Raw genomic sequence first — 21,966 nt, 5'->3', positions numbered from 1 at the left:
GCAAGAGTGGAACAGGCTCCATGTCTCACCAGATGGATTATTACAAAGGAAAACAGCAAAAAGGACACAAGTTGTGGTACCAAGTCAGTATAGAACACTGATTTACAAGTACTTACACACTGAAATGGCCCATCTCGGAACAGAAAGAGTGTTGAACTTAGCACGAGAACACTTTTATTGGCCGCGCATGCAACATGACATTGAACACTTTATCACCAAAGTGTGTAAGTGTATCAAACAAAAGAAACCCAGTGTAATAACTAGGGCCCCAATGCAACATGTACGAGCTACAGCTCCATTCCAGATGATTTCAATTGAATATGTGCATTTGGAGAAAAGCAGAGGGGGCTACGAGTACATTTGAGTTATTTCAGATAACTTTACAAAACTTGCACAAGTCTACCCCACCAGAAATAAGTCAGGGAAAACTGCAGCAAAAAAGCTTTTTGATTATTTTTTCCCAAAGTTTGGCTTTGTGTCAAAAATCCATCATGATCAGGGAAGAGAGTTTGAAAATCAGTTATTCAGAGCCTTGCAGAACTGTACGGGAATAGCCTATTCCAGAACCTCTCCATATCATCCACAGGGGAATCCGAGATTTAACCATACACTGTTGTCAATGTTGCGCACACTAGATGAAGAGAAAAAGGCCAACTGGGGTGATTATCTGAACAAGGTCATTCATGCATATAATTGTACCACCAGTGATGCTATTGGGTTCTCACTGTATTTCCTGCTATTTGGAAGGGCTCCACTGCTACCTGTTGACCTTGTCTTTGGGTTACAGATAAAGGAACAGGAGAAATCATACCAGGATTATGCTAAGAAGTGGCAGCAACAGATGGCTGAAGCCTATGACATCGCCAGTAGAAACATGGAGAAATCAACAGCAAAAGGAAAAGCCTACTACGATCGGAAGAAAATGAGTTCGGTTCTGGTCTCAGGGGATCGTGTACTGGTGAGGAACATGTCAGAACGTGGGGGGCCGGGAAAGATAAGATCACACTGGGAGGACCAAATACATGTGGTGGAAACCAGGAAAGGTGATGACAGCCTTGTCTATGAGGTCAAACCCGAGAGGGGTACAGGCAGGGCCCGGGTTCTGCATCGCAATATGCTCATACCATTTGAGGAACCTGTTGAAACACCCAGTAGAGGTCTGTGGAGAAGGGAACCACCCCAGCAAAAACAGCAAAATGGAGAGAGTGCTGAGTCTGAGAGCTCAGATGACGATTCTTATCCAGTATTCATCAATAGGCCACGTAGGGAGGAAGAGAGCAGACAGAGTAGCACACAACTAGTATCAGATAATAGTGAGGAACGGGGTCAGACTGATAGAAACTTCACTGTGAAGGACTGCCAGCCAGTCCTCAGAGAGAGCCCGGAGAGGACAGAGGTAAATATGGAAAAGGCTGAGGGCTCAGAGACTCAATCATCTCATGATGAAGTGGACACTGATTCATTGGGGTCACCCATGACCTTGCCCTGCCGTTCAGCCCGGCAGAGGAGGCCCAAAGACATTCTAACCTATAACACTTTAGGGCTGCCAAGCTCTTATCAGGATACCAACTAGAGATGTTCTGATGTGTATATATTTTCTCATTTACCTTTACTAATCACAGTGTGATAATGTTTAGTGGGGGTTGCGTCTTTGCCCATAAAGGCAGACTGGACACGTCTAGATAGTTATATGGCTGTTAGGCCAGTTTTTTCCATTGTTCTCATGACCAGTACTTACATCTTCTGTTTGTTTTGAGGCCAGTGAAATGTTTGGGGGTGTTGTAAGGGGCTTAATACACGTGTATTCCAGCCACTAGGGGGTACTCTGGTGAAGCCCATGGGAAATAAAGAAATATAGTTTAAGTGAATTGGGAAGAGTAAGAATGAAAAACTAAAGAAAGACTGTAAATGGCTGTTACCTGTGCTGACATGATTAAAAGTGAAGTAAACCGTACTTTTCGCCTTGTAGTTTATATGATAAGCTCATTGGAAGGGCCGAAAACTATAAACTTTGTGAGAAAACCCAAAAATTGTTCCTCAGCTAGAAATGTTACACCCTCTCATGTCGCCATCTTGACCATGTCACTGATTTCACGGAACTCTCCTGCGCATCATTTACTTCACAAAATCGCGCAAACGTGAAAGCGCCAGAAATAAAAGTCGCGAGATTGTAAATATGTGTGAGAGTCAGAGATTTGAAAGCAGACACTTTCATGCAAAACGATGTACAGTAATACGTACATACATTTTAGGGTGGCCCAGGGAAATGAGACTTTTTCGAAGCAATTTTTTAAATCTCTTTCTTTGTAATACTGTATGTATTTGTCACGCCCTGGCCTTAGTATTCTTTGTTTTCTTTATTATTTTAGTTAGGTCAGGGTGTGACATGGGGAATGTATGTGGTTTTTGTAGTGTCTAGGGTGGTTGTAAGGTTTAGGGGGTTTATTAGAGTAGTTGGGTTTATGTTTAGTATAGAAGTCTAGCTGTGTCTATGGTTGCCTGAAGGGTTCTCAATCAGAGACAGATGTCATTAATTGTCTCTGATTGGGAGCCATATTTAAGGCAGCCATAGGCACTAGGGTTTTGTGGGTAATTGTCTATGTCAGTATGTAATGGTCAGTGTCAGCACCATTTTGTTATTATAGCTTCACGGTCGTCAGTTTGTTATTTTGTTTGTTTAGTTGTATAGTGTTCGTTTCGTGTTTTTTTCCCTCTTCTGAATAAAAGAAGATGTACTTTCCACACGCTGCGCCTTGGTCCAATCTCTCACCCAAAGACGATCGTGACAGTATTCAATCATTATCGAATTGATCACTTCCCAACGGGTACATACATCAATTCAACTTTTATTCCACGTTGGTTCAACGTATTTTCATTGAAATGAAATGGAAACAACATTGATGCCCAGTGTGTTTATTGTGTCACAGTGAATTTTATAATCTGCAGTCAATTTAATTATGTTTTCATGTGGCATGATTCTGACATTTCACATGTGATCCTCATAGGATTAGGCTACATAATTACAGTGGTGCAGTAAATGTAATCTCAATTCAATACAATGTGCATATACTGTACATATAGCCAATATAGCTATTAAACCCATGTTCAGTGACTGTAATCTGTGACGCAAGTGGCCTAATATGTTTGTGACGTTCCATGGAACCCACGGTATTGTTTAAAACTAGATTCTGATTGGCTTGCAGGTCATTCTACAGTGTAAATTATAAATGAAAACGTGCTTTTATATTAGTGTTACAGATTCACATTACCGAGCGTGTCTCAACCCGTACCGCGCTTTTATCTGCCTAAAGGTATCTTCACGCACGACTGGATAGGCCTTTTGGATATGCGTCAAGCTATAGCCTACTTTTAATGTTTTAGTTCCGAACTCAAGTTACTCCAGTCAAGTGATTAATCATAAAAGTTAGTTGTTTTGACTGAGCAGTCCAATGGCCAATAACATGCATAGATTATGCATTAGGCATTGCACAAGTCAGTGTCTAGGTCAGAATATGAAGCTGCTATTTCCGTCAACTCAAGTTACTCAAGTCAAGTGATTAATCGTAAGAGTTAGTTGTTTTGACTGTCAAAACAAATAACTTTTATGGAATATTCCAAATTACAATGGCAATTATGCATCACAAATTCACAATATTACTTGTATTTCAATGATTCATCCAGGCCCAAGACATAAAGTCGCCTGAAAGCTGTGTAGCAATCATTCCATTGCTGACCCATAGGATGGTAATCACATACATGATTGGCTTAATCTAGAATCATGGATACCTTTCATGTGAGTACTCACACACCAGATTTTTTTTTACATACCTCAGAAGAAAGATACCTCAATACCTGGAAGCACTGTCTCATGTACAATTGTTAATGCTATCTTTGAAATGTCTAACAAAATGTTGACCTGATGATTTCATCAAGACCTTCTCATCACAAGTTGGAACTAGTGGTCAACATTGGGACAATGCAGCCTAAAAAAACAGGGGCCAATATTTTCATGGAGGTAAGCACTACACTTCTGATGGGTTTAAAGATTGTATTACATTATATAAAAGTGAGAAAGTAAACCCCAGCTGTTGTTATTCTTTTCACAGGGAAGGACAATCCCCATTATGCCATGAATGTTTCATTGCTGAACAACCATAGATATTTTTCCTCTAATTTGGCTCCCGTTCCTCCAACAGTGAGCAAGACCTGGCAGCAGAGCTCACTGGAGCAGGGAGACATCCCGTCATCCTTTTGGCGCCTGACAAAGTACACTTTTCTTCTTCTAAATAACACTATAGTAACATCTTCTGCACAAAGTTACATTCCTAATACGATTGGTGTTAAGTGAGAAAGAATCCTAAAGATGGTCCAATGGGCATGGTCTGAAGCCTCTCGTCATCTCAGTATGTTGAACCACCTGATTTCTTGCAGGCTTGAGATTCAGATCCTGCTGAACGATGTTAAGCAGTCGATTAACCCCATGCAGGGGACACTGAACACCATGCAGGGGCAGTGTATTGAGTTGCAGACTGCCATATCTAAGGTAGTGTCAGATGAGTCTCAGATACAGAAGAATCAGTCTATGATGGTATGGTGATAATGATTGAGATGGTGATTATAATGATGATGACTAGCGGTACCCCACCCTACGGGCGGTAAATCATTGGATCTGATTAATTCAGTTCAATGCAATTCAATCTTTGAGGACTGCAACCATAGAAATACAATGTATTTACACTAATAATAAGCTATAGTCAACTTCCCGTCTATGCTTATCTTGCTCATTGCTCACTGTCAATTGCTCACTATTACCCTATGTGTGCAACTATTATTGATTTCTCACAGAAAAATAATTTGGTTGCAAATGTAACTGGGGCCATGTAAATAATTGTTAGGCTACTCATTTTGAATCCACCGGTGGCAACTTGTGTGACCATAAAAGTCTATGTGCGACTGGGTACAGTAAAATTATTTGGTTACTGACCTGCCCTACATCATAGAAGGCCCTTCAAGACGGAACTAGGAAATTCTGACATTTCTGACTCGCTAACTCGTTATGGAATGATGATTTCAAGTTTCCCACTTGTGAAGTATCAGAATCAACCAGAAGGATGCTCTACACTAATAACTTACATTCATTTTAACTCTGAGGTTCCAAGTTTCCGATGGCATGTGAATGCGTCAATAATTGCCATGGTAATTTTGAATGTTCAGTCAGTGAGCATTATGGGTAATTGTCCTACATACTTACATCAAATGCTGTAGTAACAGTGCCATTCCAAACACAATAAATGTGAAATTTAACAAAGATACAAAATATTGCTAAAGTGAAGAAAATCAGCTCAAAATTGTAGGAGGAAAAGCCCCTGCAGCAGGGAGGCTTACGGTATTACAATATATTGTAGATAACATAAATATAATTTGTATTTACAGTATCAGTACACATACAAATGAAAGTATATGCTAGGGATTGATCTACACTGAGTGAATAAAACATTAAGAACACCTTCCTATTGAGTTGCCCCCCTTGGTGGTGAACCATTGTTGATACTCAGGGAAAACTGTTGAGCGTGAAAAACCCAACAGCATGGCAGTTCTTGACACAAACCGGTGCGCCTGGCACCTACTACCATACTCTGTTCAAAAGGACTTAAATCTTTGGTATTGCTCATTCACCTTCTGACTGACACACATACACAATCCATGTCTCAATTGTCTAAAAATCTATCTTTAACCTGTCTTTTCCCCTTCATCTACACTGAGAAAAATATTTAACAATTAACATCAATAAGGGATTATAGCTTTCACCTGATTAGTCTATGTCACGGAAAGAGAAGGTGTTCTTAATGTTTAACACATTCAGTGTATGTGTCAATGATGTTACAGATTCCAAGTGGTTGATTTTTTAGGGAATGACTATATGCTCTATATTATACCTGCAGATCATCACAGCAGCCGAAGTTGCTTTGCAGAGGGAGGAGATCGTCCGAGCATCAGGCCTCATCCCATCACAGAGGGAGGGTATCCTCCGAGCATCAGGCCTCATCCCGTCACTGAGGGAGGGGATTCTCTCAGCAGGTAGCATCACTGCGCAGAGGAAGGAGATCCTCCGAGCATCAGGCCTCATCCCATCACAGAGGGAGGGTATCCTCCAAACAGCCAGTGTCTCTGCACAGACGGAGGGGATCCTCCAAACATCCAGTGTCCCTGCACAGAGGGAGGGGATCCTCCAAACAGCCAATGTCCCTGCCCAGAGGGAGAGGGTTCGCCCAGCAGCTAGCATCACTGCACAGAGGGAGGAGATCGTCCGAGCATCAGGCCTCATCCCTGCACAGAAGGAGGGGATCCTCCGAGCATCAGGCCTCATCCCTGAAGAGAGGGAGGACATCCTCCTCACAGCCAGTGTCTCTGCACAGAGTGAGGGGATTCTTCCAGCAGCTACTGTCACTGTGCGAAAGGAGATCCTCCGAGCATCAGGCCTCATCCCTGCACAGAGGGAGTTGATCCTCCTGATGGACGAGGCCAACCCTCAGTGCCAGACTGGCAGCCGGCCGGTGGCTGAACCCGAGACCCCTGCTGTTCACAATAACAGTGGAGGCTGGCTCAGCTGGGTCTTTGGGAGTGGAAGAGTTAATAAGAAGGAGGTTCATCTACCTGAGGACAAAGACAGATCTGTAAGGAACAGGTTATTAACACTATATTCTATGTAGAGACAATTTAGTGGATTAAAAATAATAATAATTGTGACTTGCTTCACATTGCTAATATCTTCTTCCTCAGATTGTCTGGGATCCAACTCTGCACAGATGGGTTAACAAAACTGAGCCCAAGGCTGAGGTACACACTTAAATTCAATGAAATTAAAAACAGTGAACAACCATTGTATTTCAACTGTGATAATATTACTAACAATTTGGGAAATGTGTTGATGTGTTTTACAGAACAAGTGTGTACCACCACCTCCACCGATGGGGACATATGGATATCAGGGGAACACTGAAAGTGTCCCCAAAGGAGTGAATCCATACTTTTGAAAGCAGGTGAATATTGCTTTAGAATACATGTGGTTGAACCAAGACTGTTTCAGCCGATCATAGATGTCCCTGGTGGTCTCCTGCTAACACCTTTCCCACTACCAGCAGGTCTATGGGGCAGCAGATACCCTACAATGCAATGATGGGACCAACTCAAAGCCTCCAAGCCATGGGCATGGACTGCTTCCTAGACAGCTCTCTGGCTTGCTCCCTCCTTCACACTTTGACCTCATGGCACCAATGGTTGTGCCACCTGACACTCTACCCTACTGAGGTATGACTCTGGAAAATCCTTCCAAATTGTATCCATTCATCATTAACTGAGATTTTACTTTAACATAGCAAATGGCTGAAGTAGCAAGGATGTTAACTATTTTTGTCCAACAGGCCATTTGCCCAGAGTGAATTTGCCATACATAGATTTTTTCAGCATTAAAAATGTATTAAAAGATAATTAATTATATGTCTCCTTTGTGTCCTCATATTCACATTCATTTGATGTGTTCTATCATCATTTACAATGCTTATTGCTTCTGCATTGCTTTAAGTTACAGAGAAGTATATATTATACACATATATTTTAGACATTACAAAAACATATTTTTGTGCATTTTGGATTTCCTACATTTACTTACTGTACAGACAAGTATATTTTATACATATATCTTAAAAAACTTTTTTTACATTTAAAAAAAATGTATTCCATAGACAGAACGAAATATATTTAGATGCATTTTGAATTCCTAAATGTCAAAATATATTTTTTCTGTGTCACGTATTTATGCCCATTTATGTACATCCTGTATATATGTTACCCTTCCAATGAGTTTATCATATAAACTAGAACTTGAAAAGTACGGTTTACTTCACTTTTAATCATGTTAGCACAGGTAACAGCTGTTTACAGTCTTTCTTTAGTTTTTCATTCTTACTCTTACCAATCCACTTAAACTATATTTCTTTATTTCCCATGGGCTTCACCAGAGTACCCCCTAGTGTCTGGAACACAACTGTATTAAGTCCCTTACAACACCCCCCCTGCAAAAACGAAATGTTTGTGAGTTTGGAGGGAGTTATCCTGTCCCGGCTCCCTCTAAGGGTGTGCACCGTAATCTCTTTCGGTGTGTTTAGGGGTTCAGTGGTTTTGGAGGGAGTCTGAAGTTCGATCTCTAGCGATGAGTGTGGGGTCTGTCCCGTGGTGGTGTCCCCCTCCCTCCTCGGGAGGAGCCACTGAGACATGTGATGAGGCCAAGGAAGATCACTCTGCAAGGACGGGATAGGACACATCACAACACTGCTGCTCATTCATATTCAAACACACCTCAGAGTACGGACACAAACATGGACACCCCCCCACACACACACAATGAACTAACCTGTACATATCAGAATCATACATTCGACAGCCACCTCTTCCCCCACATGTATTGATCCCACAACTCAAACATGTTGAGTCAATTCCAGATGCTGGAATGCAGGTGCAGTAGGGCCTAGTATGTAATGATGTGATACCATGTGTACCCCATATCCTGTGTTTGTGTTAATGTTTTTTTAATTTTATTTAACTTTTATTTAAACAGGGAGTCACATTGAGATTAAACATCTATTTTACAAGAGTGCCCTGTAAAAGTTGAACTACCAGAGAAACTTCTCTACATAGGAATTGCATACCATATTTTTTCCATACATCAAAATAATACTTTGTCAATCAGCAATTACTTACATACATAAGGCCTCAACAAGACCCCAGTTAATGGTTGAAAATAACTTATGTCAGTGCCAATGGTTACACTGAGTGTATAAAATATTAAGAACACCTGCTCTTTCCATGACACGCTGACCAGGTGTATCCAGGTTAACACTATAATCCCTTATGGATGTCACTAGTTAAATCCACTTAAATCAGTGTAGATAAAGAGGAGGAGACATGTTTTAAAAAATATTGTAAGGCTTGAGACATGGATTGTGTATGTGTGCCATTCAGAGGGTGAATAGGCAAGACAAAATATTTACGTGCCTTTCAACGGGGCATGGTAGTAGGTGCCAGGGGTACCAGTTTGTGTCAAGAACTGCAACGCTGCTGGGTTGTTTACGTTCAACAGTTTCCTGTGTGTATCAAGAATGGTCCACCACTCAAAAGACATATAGCCAACTTGATACAACTGTGGGAAGCATTGGAGTCAACATGGGCGAGAATCCCTGTGAATGTTTTGTACACGCAGTACATTAATAGTATTGGTACCGTGTTCTTGCCGTAACCTGTAAAGTTGGAGCAGCCTGCGAGGCAGGGGGAGGTGTAGGTGATGCCGTTGTCTGAACACACAGGGTCCCACTCCCCAGCCAAGCAGGAGCAGTCTCTGTTACAGGCTGCCATCGTACACCAGGGGACCTGGGGGACAGAGAAAATGGCTGGTAATAATGATGTTTAAATAATTGTTGCTGAACTATCATTGACATAGGCACAGTGACAAAACAGCCAGGAATCCTGGCTCAGTAACAACCATACTGTATATTCCCACAAGAGGGAGCCCCGGCACAAGCCCATGTGTGTTTTGGTCTAACTCTCCCTCATATTCCACTGATCAAAACGTTTGTTTTTATCAACCCACCCACCAACCAACCAACCAACCAATCAGATGTCATAATTACCTGTTGTAGGACACGGTCAGACCAGCCACCTGATCGTTGTCACACTTAGTGCCAGATTGCAGAGGGAGGAGGAGGTAGGCCATGAAGGAGTTGACGAAAGACAGCTGGGCTCCAGACACAACGCCAAGCTTATACCTCTTCATCAGTAGACCTCCCAGGAATATCCCCACCGCACCCACAGGCAGGTTCAACTCACCTGGAAAAGTTATACTCGCGAATCTATAGTGCTACCAGTGTGCTGGAGTTTCATTTCCACTCATGTTCAACAAACCTACAGGGGATGGGAGAGAACAAAAAAAAATGTATTTAATGCCATTCAACATCAATACTGACAGGATGGAAAATTTCAGTTGGAGCATGTCCAGGTTTCTATGGCTTCGTTGAGACAGGCAGCCCAACTCAGTAATTTTTTGGAGTAATTGGTCTATTGACTAATCAGATATGCTCTAAAAAAGAGCTGATGCAAAAATATCTAATGTGATTGGTCAAAAGACCTATTAGTGGAAAAAATATAATAATTGGGCTGCCAGTCTAAATGCATCCCTTGTCTCTCTGTCTCTGACCCAAACTTCAGTCCTTGCATCGATTACAGAAGGCTGAAAAGGATTACGATCAAGAATCGTTACCCCCTACCCGATCTCCGCCGCCCTAGGAGCCCAATTCTTCACCAAACTGTACCTCCGCAACGCTTAAAATCTGGTGAGAATCAGGGAGGGAGATGAGTGGAAAACTGCCTTTAGCACCCCTAGTGGTCACTGAGTATTTAGTCATGACCTTCGGAATATCGAACTCACCGGCAGTCTTTCAAGCATTGATCAATGACACTCTTAGGGATTTGTTGAACCGGTTCGTCTTTGTTTACCTCGACAACATCCTGATCTTCTCCAAAAAACCCTTCCGGAACACATACAGCCCTGTCCCACCTCACTCAAGCAGGTTTTTGCTGGAATCCCGAGGCTGACAGGGCATTCATAGCTCAAGGGACGTTTCACCTCCGGACCCATCCTCGTTCATCCTGATCCTACTCGTCCCTTTGTGGTAGAGGTGGACGCCTCGGACACCAGAGCTGGTGCGGTCCTTTCACAGCGGAACGAGGAGGACAAGAAACTGCACCCATGCGCCTTTCTCTCCAAGCGGTTCTCGACCAGCGGAAGGCAACTACGATGTAGGCAACCGGGAGCTCTTGGCAGTTAAGTGGGCCCTTGAGGGGTGGAGACACTGGTTGGAACCACTGCTTCATCTTCTGGTCTCTTCTCTGCACCTGGGTCCAACCTTACCACGTCAGTTATAGCATCTCTTAATCCCTTCTCTTACCATGTATGGCCCCAAAACATAATCAAGCAGCTGACCAATTACGCAAGACTTTAGTTCTAAGTTAACTGAGATTAATCAACAACTGGATACATTTCTTTATTTCTAAAGTGAAACTATCCTCCGCATTGGAGTATCTCTACAAGTACAAGTTTAACCAGTATTTCAGTTGTTTTACCGTCCCATGAAGAAGTGTGGCAGGCCTGTGAGGAAGGATCCTACAGCCATGTGGAAACAGCCCATAGCAATGAGCCTGGGCTGGTGCAGCTTCGCCCCAAAATGGCTGACCACAGCCAGGAACAGCAGGTTACCTGCAAGAAACCACAACACTACAGTAATCAGGAATCGCAAATTATAAACACTGTTTAAAAAAAAATATATATATCAGTTTGGATGCTAGGCTGCAACAACATAGCATCAAATAAAACAATGTTAGGGGTTTGACAGTAGAGTCATGGACAAATGCCAGTCAATCAATTAATAGGAACAACTAGAAAACTGGACAGTATTGAGAGCAGACTCTGATTGAACCACAAAAAAAATGGATCATACTGTAGTCTGTATCTGGTTTTTACTACATGAATTCTCAAGCAACTCAATGTTATTGTTGATACCCATCTCAAAGCTGCCGTCTATGAGTCCGATGAGAGAGCTGGACAGGTCAAAGTGTCTCTCTGAGTGATGGCACTCTTCATGTAGGTCCCTGACAGCTTTGGTGAAGGAGGTGAATGACAGGGCCACGATGAACTGCTGACAAACACAAGAGAGAGAACATTAGTGTGTGTTTGTCCATGTGTATGCGCATGCGTGGATGCTTGTGCAGACAGAGTGCATGTGTAGCTGAGGTGGCCTGCAATAGTAAAAAGAACGGACACAAGTTTACGTCTGCAAAGTTCTGGTGCTTTCTTTATTCTGAAGAATGTTTTTTTTCTCTTGTTCAATTGTCTATTTTCTTGTTAGTACTTTGAAAATATTCACATCAAACAAGTGCACACTTTAAATTACACAACATAAATGCACTTTACCTAAAGCAGAATTCAAAAGTGTTCCACAAATAACCCTGTCTTAGTGTATGGTTTCACATGAAAACCACATGTATTTCACATTCATACAATAGAAACACCTATATATGAAAACATAAATAACTGAATGTTTTTCTATATACCGCTACCTCTATAGAAAACTGACAACAATACATTCAGCTTTAAGATAGTGGCACCTCCAGAAAATCATCTCTCTCACTGTATGCACTAAAAGTCCACCAGACTGAGCGTGCTCGGCCAGTTTACCAGCTAGTGAGCACAATTTTACACAAAACCAATAACATGGAAAACGAACTCAGAAATCCCTAACAAATGGATTCTTTATAAAAAAAATCCTAGACAAAATCCAGCACAAGTAAGCTACTCAGTAAACATAGTCTCTGTGACTCGTAAATCGTTTTTTACCTCAGCTAGCATCAAGCTAACATATACTCTCACTCAATGTAAATCACGTTCTTCGCTCACTCAGTTCGACACAAAGCCAAAGCAAAACCTTTCCTAACGTGATAATATCTTGACAAAGTTGTTAAATAGCATGTTATTACATATTGTGTATATATTTGAACGTTTGGAAGTTCTGTTACATACCTGTAATAGTAAAAAGAACAGACCGTTTACCTCTGTAAAGTTCTGATCCTTATTCTGCAGAATGGTGAGCGCTTGGCCAGAACTTGCTGTTTCTCCTGCCTCAACAGTGCAACACCGCCATCTATTGGCCTGATGGACTGCTAACACTAAAGTATGTAGAAATTACAATTTAGATTAATTAAGACAAATTGGGGGGGGGGGGAATAAATAGTAAATGGGTGTCTGTTTTTAGTGACTTTGTTTTCAACCCATTACGCATGCACAATCGTACATGTGCATTTTAAAGCATTATTAAGAACCTTGATTGTGGAACTGCAGGGCGTTTACGCAAAAACCACATGAATTTCACATGTGAACAACACGGGAAGTGTTCCAAAAACATGTTTTCATGTAATCTTATTTGAAGATAATTTGATAACATGTAAAGCAACATGTGATTACATTAAACTACACATGTGAAAATGTGATCACGTTGTGTTCCAAAACATGTTTTCACATGATTTCAAATCAAATGTAAGTTGAAATCATGTGGTTTTTCTGTAAGGGCAGGAATATAAGATGCATTTTGATGTTATGTTTGATGTTACATGATCTTGAAAATGCAATGTTCTTTGAGGTTCTTCCATGTTCCTTTCCATGTATTATCCATTTTGCTGTCCCTCAGTCCTTTTCACTTTCCTTGGCAAAACAAGCTCTGTCTCCGTCAAGACTTATTCAGCGCCACCATGAATTGAAAGCAGCTTCTGACGGATTTTAGACCATTCAACAAATAGTTTTATAATGAAGCGTAGACCCAACTAAACACCCTGGATTCTTTACACACACATTGAAAGCCAAAAATCTCAAATTTGGACTCATCAGACCAAAGGACACATTTCCACCAGTCTAACGGTCCATTGCACGTGTTTCTTGGCCCAAGCAAGTCTCTTCTTATTATTGGTGTCCGTCCTTTAGTAGTGGCTTCAATGGAGCAATTCGACCACGAAGGCCTGATTCACGCAGTCTCCTCTGAACAGTGCATGTTGAGATGTGTGTGTTTCTTCAACTCTGTGAAGCATTTATTTGGGCTCCTATCTGAGGTGCAGTTAACTCTACTGAACTTATCCTCTGCAGCAGAGGTAACTCTGGGTCTTCCTCATGAGAGCCAGTTTCATCATAGCGCTCCATGGTTTTTGCGACTGCACTAGAAGAAACTTTCAAAGTTCTTGACATTTTCTGTATTGACTGACCTTCATGTCTTAACGATGGACTGTTGTTTCTCTTTGCTTATTAGAGCTGTTCTTGGCATAATATGGACTTGGTCTTTTACCAAAAAGGGATATCTTATGTAAATCATCCCTACCTTGTCACAACACAACCTACTGGCTCAAACGCTTTAAGAAGGAAAGAAATTCCACAAATTAACTTTTATGAAGGTACACCTGTTAATTATAAAAGCATTCCAGGTGACTACCTCATGAAAAGGTTTGAGAGAATGTAAAGCGGTCATCAAGGAAAAGGATGGCTACTTCGAAGAATCTCAAATATAAAATATTATATATTAATATATATATATATATATAACACTTTTCTGCTTACTACATGATTCCAATTGTGCTATTTCGTAGTTTTGATGTGTTCACTATTATTCTAAAATGTAAAACATTGTAAAAATAAAGAAAGAAAAACTCTTAAATGAGTAGGTGTGTCCAGACTTTTGACTGGTACTGTATATATTGTGTTGCTGTGCGTTTTGTTGCTGTGCGTTTTGTTGCCAACCTTACTTTTTTAGCTGACAACTTTACGTTTTCTTTTTTTCTTTTTACTTTTTAATTACCGTTTATATTTTTAGTTTTTCCAACACAACTTTTTTCCCTCACTCAACTTTTTCACTCCGGACGCTTTATCTGGACATGGTTCGTCAGCACCTTCAACAGCCGAAGCTGAGTAGTAACATTAACATGATGTCTTCTAATTGCAGTCGCTGTACTCATAATATACAGGAGAACGATCGCCTTACGGCGAGGATAGCTGTGCTGCAAGCCCAGCTTCAGACGCAATCGTTAGGCAAGGGTAATTTCAGTGTAGGAAAGGATGAAACAGCGTCTGTGCCACCAGTAAGTACAGACAGTAGTATAAATCCCCCCACACAGTCCCCGCAGCCGGACAACTTTCTCATGGCTTCTGGAGGGAAATGCTGTAGGAATGCTCAACTGGTGTCGCTCTGTAACGGCTTTCTTCCTGGGATGAAGGAGAGGACCAAAAGGCAGCGCAGTTAGTGTTCAACATGTTTAATCAGACGATAAACGGTGAACATTAACAAATAACAAAATAACAAAACGTGAAAGCCGAGACAGTCCTATCTGGTGCAGAACACAAACACAGAGACAGGAAACAACCACCCACAATCCCCAACACAAAACAAGCCACCTATATATGATTCTCAATCAGGGACAACGATTGACAGCTGTCTCTGATTGAGAACCATATTAGGCTGGACACAGAAACAGACGAACTAGACACACAACATAGAATTCCCACCCAGCTCACGTCCTGACCAACACTAAACAAGCAAAACACATAAGAACTCTGGTCAGGACGTTACAGTACCCCCCTCCTGAGGTGCGGACTCCGAACGCACCCCTAAAACTCAAGAGGAGGGTCTGGGTGGGCATCTGTCCGCGGTGGCGGCTCCGGCGCAGGACGAGGACACCACTCCACCACTGTCTTTGTCCCCCTCCTTAGCGTCCTTTGAGTGGCGACCCTCGCCCACGACCTTGGCCTAAGAATCCTCCCCAAGGCCCCCACATGATTTAGGAGGTAGCTCAGGACTGAAAGAGCTGCTTCATGTGCTTGGCCCTCCTATGTTGAACATAATAAACGGCTCTCTATCCACCGGATGTGTACCAAACTCACTAAAAGTGGCAGTAATAAAGCCTCTCTTGAAAAAGCCAAACCTTGACCCAGAAAATATAAAAAACTATCGGCCTATATCGAATCTTCCATTCCTCTCAAAAATTTTAGAAAAAGCTGTTGCGCAGCAACTCACTGCCTTCCTGAAGACAAACAATGTATACGAAATGCTTCAGTCTGGTTTTAGACCCCATCATAGCACTGAGACTGCACTTGTGAAGGTGGTAAATGACCTTTTAATGGCGTCAGACCGAGGCTCTGCATCTGTCCTCGTGCTACTAGACCTTAGTGCTGCCTTTGACACCATCGATCACCACATTCTTTTGGAGAGACTGGAAACCCAAATTGGTCTACACGGACAAGTTCTGGCCTGGTTTAGATCTTATCTTTTGGGAAGATATCAGTTTGTCTCTGTGAATGGTTTGTCCTCTGACAAATCAACTGTACATTTCGGTGTTCCTCAAGGTTCCGTTTTGGGACCACTATTGTTTTCACTATATATTTTACCTCTTGGGGATGTCATTCGAAAACATAATGTTAACTTTCACTGCTATGCGGATGACACACAGCTGTACATTTCAATGAAACATGGTGAAGCCCCAAAATTGCCCTCGCTAGAAGCCTGTGTTTCAGACATAAGGAAGTGGATGGCTGCAAACTTTCTACTTTTAAACTCGGACAAAACAGAGATGCTTGTTCTAGGTCCCAAGAAACAAAGAGATCTTCTGTTAAATCTGACAATTAATCTTGATGGTTGTAAAGTCGTCTCAAATAAAACTGTGAAGGACCTCGGCGTTACTCTGGACCCTGATCTCTCTTTTGACGAACATATCAAGACTGTTTCAAGGACAGCTTTTTTCCATCTACGTAACATTGCAAAAATCAGAAATTTTCTGTCCAAATATTATGCAGAAAAATGTATCCATGCATTTGTTACTTCTAGGTTAGACTACTGCAATGCTCTACTTTCCGGCTACCCGGATAAAGCACTAAATAAACTTCAGTTAGTGCTAACTACGGCTGCTTGAATCCTGACTAGAACCAAGAAATTTGATCATATTACTCCAGTGCTAGCTTCCCTACACTGGCTTCCTGTTAAGGCAAGGGCTGATTTCAAGGTTTTACTGTTAACCTATAAAGCGTTACATGGGCTTGCTCCTACCTATCTTTCCGAGTTGGTCCTGCCGTACATACCTACACGTACGCTACGGTCACAAGACGCAGGCCTCCTAATTGTCCCTAGAATTTTTAAGCAAACAGCTGGAGGCAGGGCTTTCTCCTATAGATCTCCATTTTTATGGAATGGTCTGCCTACCCATGTGAGAGACGCATACTCGGTCTCAACCTTTAAGTCTTTACTGAAGACTCATCTCTTCAGTGGGTCATATGATTGAGTGTAGTCTGGCCCAGGAGTGTGAAGGTGAACGGAAAGGCTCTGGAGCAACGAACTGCCCTTGCTGTCTTTGCCTGGCCGGTTCCCCTCTCTCCACTGGGATTCTCTGCCTCTAACCCTATTACAGGGGCTGAGTCACTGGCTTACTGGTGCTCTTTCATGCCGTCCCTAGGAGGGGTGCGTCACTTGAGTGGGTTGAGTTACTGACGTGATCTTCCTGTCTGGGTTGGCGCCCCCCCTTGGTTTGTGCTGTGGTGGAGATCTTTGTGGGCTATACTCGGCCTTGTCTCAGGATTGTAAGTTGGTGGTTGAAGATATCCCTCTAGTGGTGTGGGGGCTGTGCTTTGGCAAAGTGGGTGTGGTTATATCCTTCCTGTTTGGCCCTGTCCGGGGGTATCATCGGATGGGGCCACAGTGTCTCCTGACCCCTCCTGTCTCAGCCTCCAGTATTTATGCTGCAGTAGTTTATGTGTCGGGGGGCTAGGGTCAGTTGGTTATATCTGGAGTACTTCCCCTGTCTTATCCAGTGTCCTGTGTGAATTTAAGTATGCTCTCTCTAATTCTCTCCTTCTCTCTTTTTTTCTCTCTCTCGGAGGACCTGAGCCCTAGGACCATGCGTCAGGACTACCGGGCATGATGACTCCTTGCTATCCCCAGTCCACCTGGCCTTGCTGCTGTTCCAGTTTCAACTGTTCTGCCTGCGGTTATGGAACCCCTACCTGTCCCAGACCTGCTGTTTTCAACTCTTAATGATCGGCTATGAAAAGCCAACTGACATTTATTCCTGATTATTATTTGACCATGCTTGTCATTTACGAACATTTTGAACATCTTGGCCATGTTCTGTTATAATCTCCACCCGGCACAGCCAGAAGAGGACTGGCCACCTCTCATAGCCTGGTTCCTCTCTAGGTTTCTTCCTAAGTTTTGGCCTTTCTAGGGAGTTTTTCCTAGCCACCGTGCTTCTACACCTGCATTGCTTGCTGTTTGGGGTTTTAGGCTGGGTTTCTGTACAGCACTTCGAGATATTAGCTGATGTACGAAGGGCTATATAAAATAAACTTGATTTGATTTGATATTGCAAATATGGTACAATCCAGGGGTGCAAAGCTCTTGGAGACTTACCCAGAAAGTCTCACAGCTTTAATCACTGCCAAAGGTGATTCTAACATGTATTGTGAATACTTATGTAAATGAGATATTTCTGTATTTCATTTTCAAGACATTTGAAAAAATAAAATAAAACATGTTTTCACTTTGTCATTATGGGGGATTGTCTGTAGCTGGGTGAGATGATACAAAAACTATAATTTAATCCATTTGGAATTCAGGCTGTAAGAAAACAAAATGAGGAATAAGTTAAGGGGTATGAACACTTTTTGAAGGCACTGTATATCTGCAAGAAAGTGATAAATGAGCGACTCTTTGAAAGGGGGTCACATATACATTGCCTTATTAAAAAAAAAAAAATAGCTATCATGCAATAATCGGCATAGTTTCTCAGACCAAATCTTCATTCTGGTTTAAACAAAGCAATCTGGTAAAATACAAGCTACAGGGAATGCAAAAAAATGGCTTCTGCAAAGTACATATACATTGTCCAATCAACATCCACTCATTGATTTCATTCTTCGGGTCTTTATTCAAACACAAACACACTTGGAATAAAATGCTCTTTCAGTGTCTTGTTGCAGGTTGTGCAATGTTCAAAAGTGTGTGAGAGATTAGCATTAATGTGTGTGTATGTGTGTGGGGTCAAGTTTGGACGGTCGTACATATGCAAATAGCCAAGATTGTATATTTCAGGACCATGGACAGCAGCGATATCTGTCATCCAGCCCCACATGACAGTAGACAGCGGCCATCTCATGTGAAGTTGGCACTGGGGAAATCCCATGTAATGAGAAACGAGGCCTAAGAGGCAAAACGACTGAAGGAGAAGACTCCCACAGGAACTCTATTAACTGTTCTGCCACATTCATTTCAAATGTTACATCTTTCGATTTGTAAATAATAGGGAATACATCTGCAAATAATTGAAACTGACTATTCAAACTACACTGTACAGCTTTAGTGTGTCTGTGCATCATAGGTACAACTGTAAGCAATTCCGTTCTCAAATGTCTGTTTAATGTGAGAAACAAAATGAAAAACACCTGTTAGACCATTACAATGCGGACTGTCATGCATTTTTACTATTACCAACAAGACAACGAAGTGATACGTGCCATGGAGACTTATAACGGATACTTTCCAAAAGTTCCCACGCTGAGCGATATTGTTTACTACACTATTATGCATACAATCCAAGTCATACGTTTATTGTCATTCATACTCTTATTTTTAACCGAATATCTTTGCAAAAGTGTTCATTGTGTCAATTCAGAGCTCGGAAATATTGGAATAATGTGCTTAAGGGGACTGACACTCAAGGCGCACAACAGGATAACACAACAACCACATTTTCAATTGACAATCATTGCTTTAAATGGAAGTGGTCGATTGTTTATAAATGCCTATACAAATCTATGTATTTAACTTGTAAACCAAGGTTGGATTAGTAGGTCTAAGCAACATGCACCTGGATAATCGCGCCATGAATCGGGACGGGTTCCTACATCCTCATATACACATTATGACAAAATAAAGAGTTTAATCTTTCACGAAATAAAGACATAGAATCATACCCATTTATACAGGTTCTACACATTCCATTTCTCCATGGCAATAGAATGTAAACGTTCTATTTTGCGCCAAACATCGCCTACAACTCAATTCTAAGTGCAGCATATTGGACGACTCCACAGTCATTGATCATTCGCGACTAATTCCTGTTATCTCTAGAGCATCCCGTATATCTATAGCGCTGCATTTCTTCCCCATCTTACCATGGATAGGGTTTGGTGCATTCCGGAGTTCACTTATGGTCCCACAAAGGTAATCTTAGGAAAAATTCATTTTAGCATACTGTAAATGCCTGTGCATAATGTGCATAACAAAGCATTATTATTTTCATTATCTTCAAAGGAATTCTGTAGAAGCAGCCTTTATTTTCAGACTCTGCAGGCCTGCTGGGAGGAAACATATTACAATAAACAGGCAAGATTCATCCCACAAAAACATAAACAACAGAAAGAGAGTTGTATTTCAAGACAGTTTAGAGAAGTTGGTCATAAGAGTTCTTAATATCACTTGCAAATTGTCAGGCATGAGCAGTTGTGAAATGTTGCGAGAGGCCCTTCTGAAAGGACATGATGTGGCATGGTCTCACACCTTACCTCATCTTGCAGAAGAAGCTCATGGTCCACTATCTGCTGCTCCAGAATCAAGGCCAGGTCCCTCCCCATGTCAACACAGAGCACATGAGCAACTGGCTGGTGTCTCAGGCCAAAAATCCCTTAGGGAGAGGTGAGTACCACGTCACTCACCTTCACTGCAATTCCTTGCCACCAGCAGCACTCCAGGAGGTGTGGGTAATATAAACAGAAAAATCAGAAGCCAGGAAAGTTGAATTGCTCTGTGTTTTATTTGAAGGGTGTGGAAGGAAACCCTGGAGGAGGGAAACGACCTCGCTCGGCTGGTAAGAGAATGAGAGTTAGAGACATACTACAAGTCAGTGAGCTCTTTTACTGGCCTTTCAACAGCGAGATAGCACAGCAGAATAGATCTGTTGTGAAATTACACTAATGGGACTTCCTGTTTCATACTGCAGGCCTGGGAAGTAAACACTTGCCTAAAAATGATGGACATAGAGCACAAGGCTTTCTGCAAGCTCCGCCTCTCCATGCACTCCACCTCGCCAGCTGACATGTGAGTTCCATGTACTGCCCTGCATATGACTTGATCCATTTATCTGGAACTACGCAGAAACAGACTAAGACAGTGTTCTCTGTGAGCACATTGCACATCGTTTAGCTTTGTCTTCTCCTTTTTGTTGATGTCAGCGATCCTAAAGTACACAGCATCGTGGAGAGAGCTTTGAGGAGCATTCTGGGCGAGCAGTCCAATGAGCCCCTTAGCAACCTGCTTAGCCCATCTCAAGTGGTGGTGGAGGTGGTGCCCAGGCTCCTCCTGGCCCTGTGGCTTCAGCCAGAGGAAGGCCATTCAGAGCACCCAATCCTAATAAGCGGGATGGCCGTGGGCATGGTGGCGGCCGTAGTGGAGAAGCTCTTCTGCATGTTAAAGGACCCTTCCCCTCACATACCTTTCTCCCGGGCTGCTGCTTTTGACTCTGTGTGGTCGATCCTCGGGAGAATCAGTCAGTCCTTCTCCACGGATGACCTCCAGAGCCCTTTTTATATGAGCTCTGTCTGTGCCTTTGTGGCGGACGAGGTGCAGAGCTGCTTCCAGCCCGCTCCAGCCACCCTACCAGTCTCCCCTGTCCTCGCGGTGGCCGTTTCCACCACACTACCAGCTGACATCCAAGCAGGTGAGTAGCAATGATAGAGAGCAGTCTGACAGATGCTTGTTGTGATGACATCTTGGTGCCTTGTAGTAGTAGAGCTCATCAGGGTTGTTGTTGTCACCCTTAACACAGACCAGGCTTCTTCCCACCTGAATGTTGTGGACATCACCCCTAATACAGAGGCAGATCCGGCTTCTTCCCACCTGAATGTGGTGGACATCACCCCTAATACAGAGGCAGACCCGGCTTCTTTCCACCGGAATGTTGTGGACATCACCCCTAATACAGAGGCAGATCCGGCTTCTTCCCACCTGAATGTGGTGGACATCACCCCTAATACAGAGGCAGATCCCATCTCTTCCCTCTTGGAGGTTGTGGACGTCACACCTGAAGAAAGGACTCTCACGATGGCCGTCTTCGCCACTCTGCCAGCTGACATCCAAGCAGGTGAGTAACACTTAGACAGCACTCTGACAGGTGCCGTTTGTCATGACATCTTAGCAGAACCTTTCAACTGGCCAGTGTTTAGAAGCTACGGTTTGCATGTTTACATTCTGTTCCTCTTTTTTCCCTTTCCAGAGGATGTTGCTGTGGTCATCCCGGATGTCACCCCACACGTCACCAAGGACGTGACCCTGGATGTTCCATGCA

At 42.6% G+C, this 21,966-nt stretch overlaps 1 protein-coding gene and 1 long non-coding RNA gene across 2 annotated transcripts; one reads left to right on the top strand and one right to left on the bottom strand.

Moving 5' to 3' along the window:
• The first annotated feature begins 6,575 nt into the window (after positions 1-6,575).
• On the top strand, positions 6,576-6,999 carry LOC120025658. Its single transcript, XR_005473028.1, has 3 exons — positions 6,576-6,674; positions 6,781-6,837; positions 6,942-6,999. It is a non-coding gene; the product is annotated as an uncharacterized LOC120025658 (long non-coding RNA).
• Positions 7,000-10,763: 3,764 nt separating this feature from the next.
• On the bottom strand, positions 10,764-20,257 carry LOC120025644 (solute carrier organic anion transporter family member 1B1-like). Its single transcript, XM_038970190.1, has 5 exons — positions 20,189-20,257; positions 12,626-12,724; positions 11,609-11,744; positions 11,173-11,305; positions 10,764-10,884 (listed from the first exon to the last, which is right to left on the bottom strand). Exons 1-5 carry the CDS (start codon positions 20,255-20,257, stop codon positions 10,842-10,844), a joined length of 480 nt encoding a protein of 159 aa, XP_038826118.1. The 3' UTR covers positions 10,764-10,841.
• Positions 20,258-21,966: the final 1,709 nt, after the last annotated feature.

The sequence above is a fragment of the Salvelinus namaycush genome, chromosome 31 (genome assembly GCF_016432855.1).
Source record: "Salvelinus namaycush isolate Seneca chromosome 31, SaNama_1.0, whole genome shotgun sequence".
Taxonomy (NCBI): Eukaryota; Metazoa; Chordata; class Actinopteri; order Salmoniformes; family Salmonidae; genus Salvelinus; species Salvelinus namaycush.
This window is presented reverse-complemented; position numbering and strand designations above follow the sequence as displayed.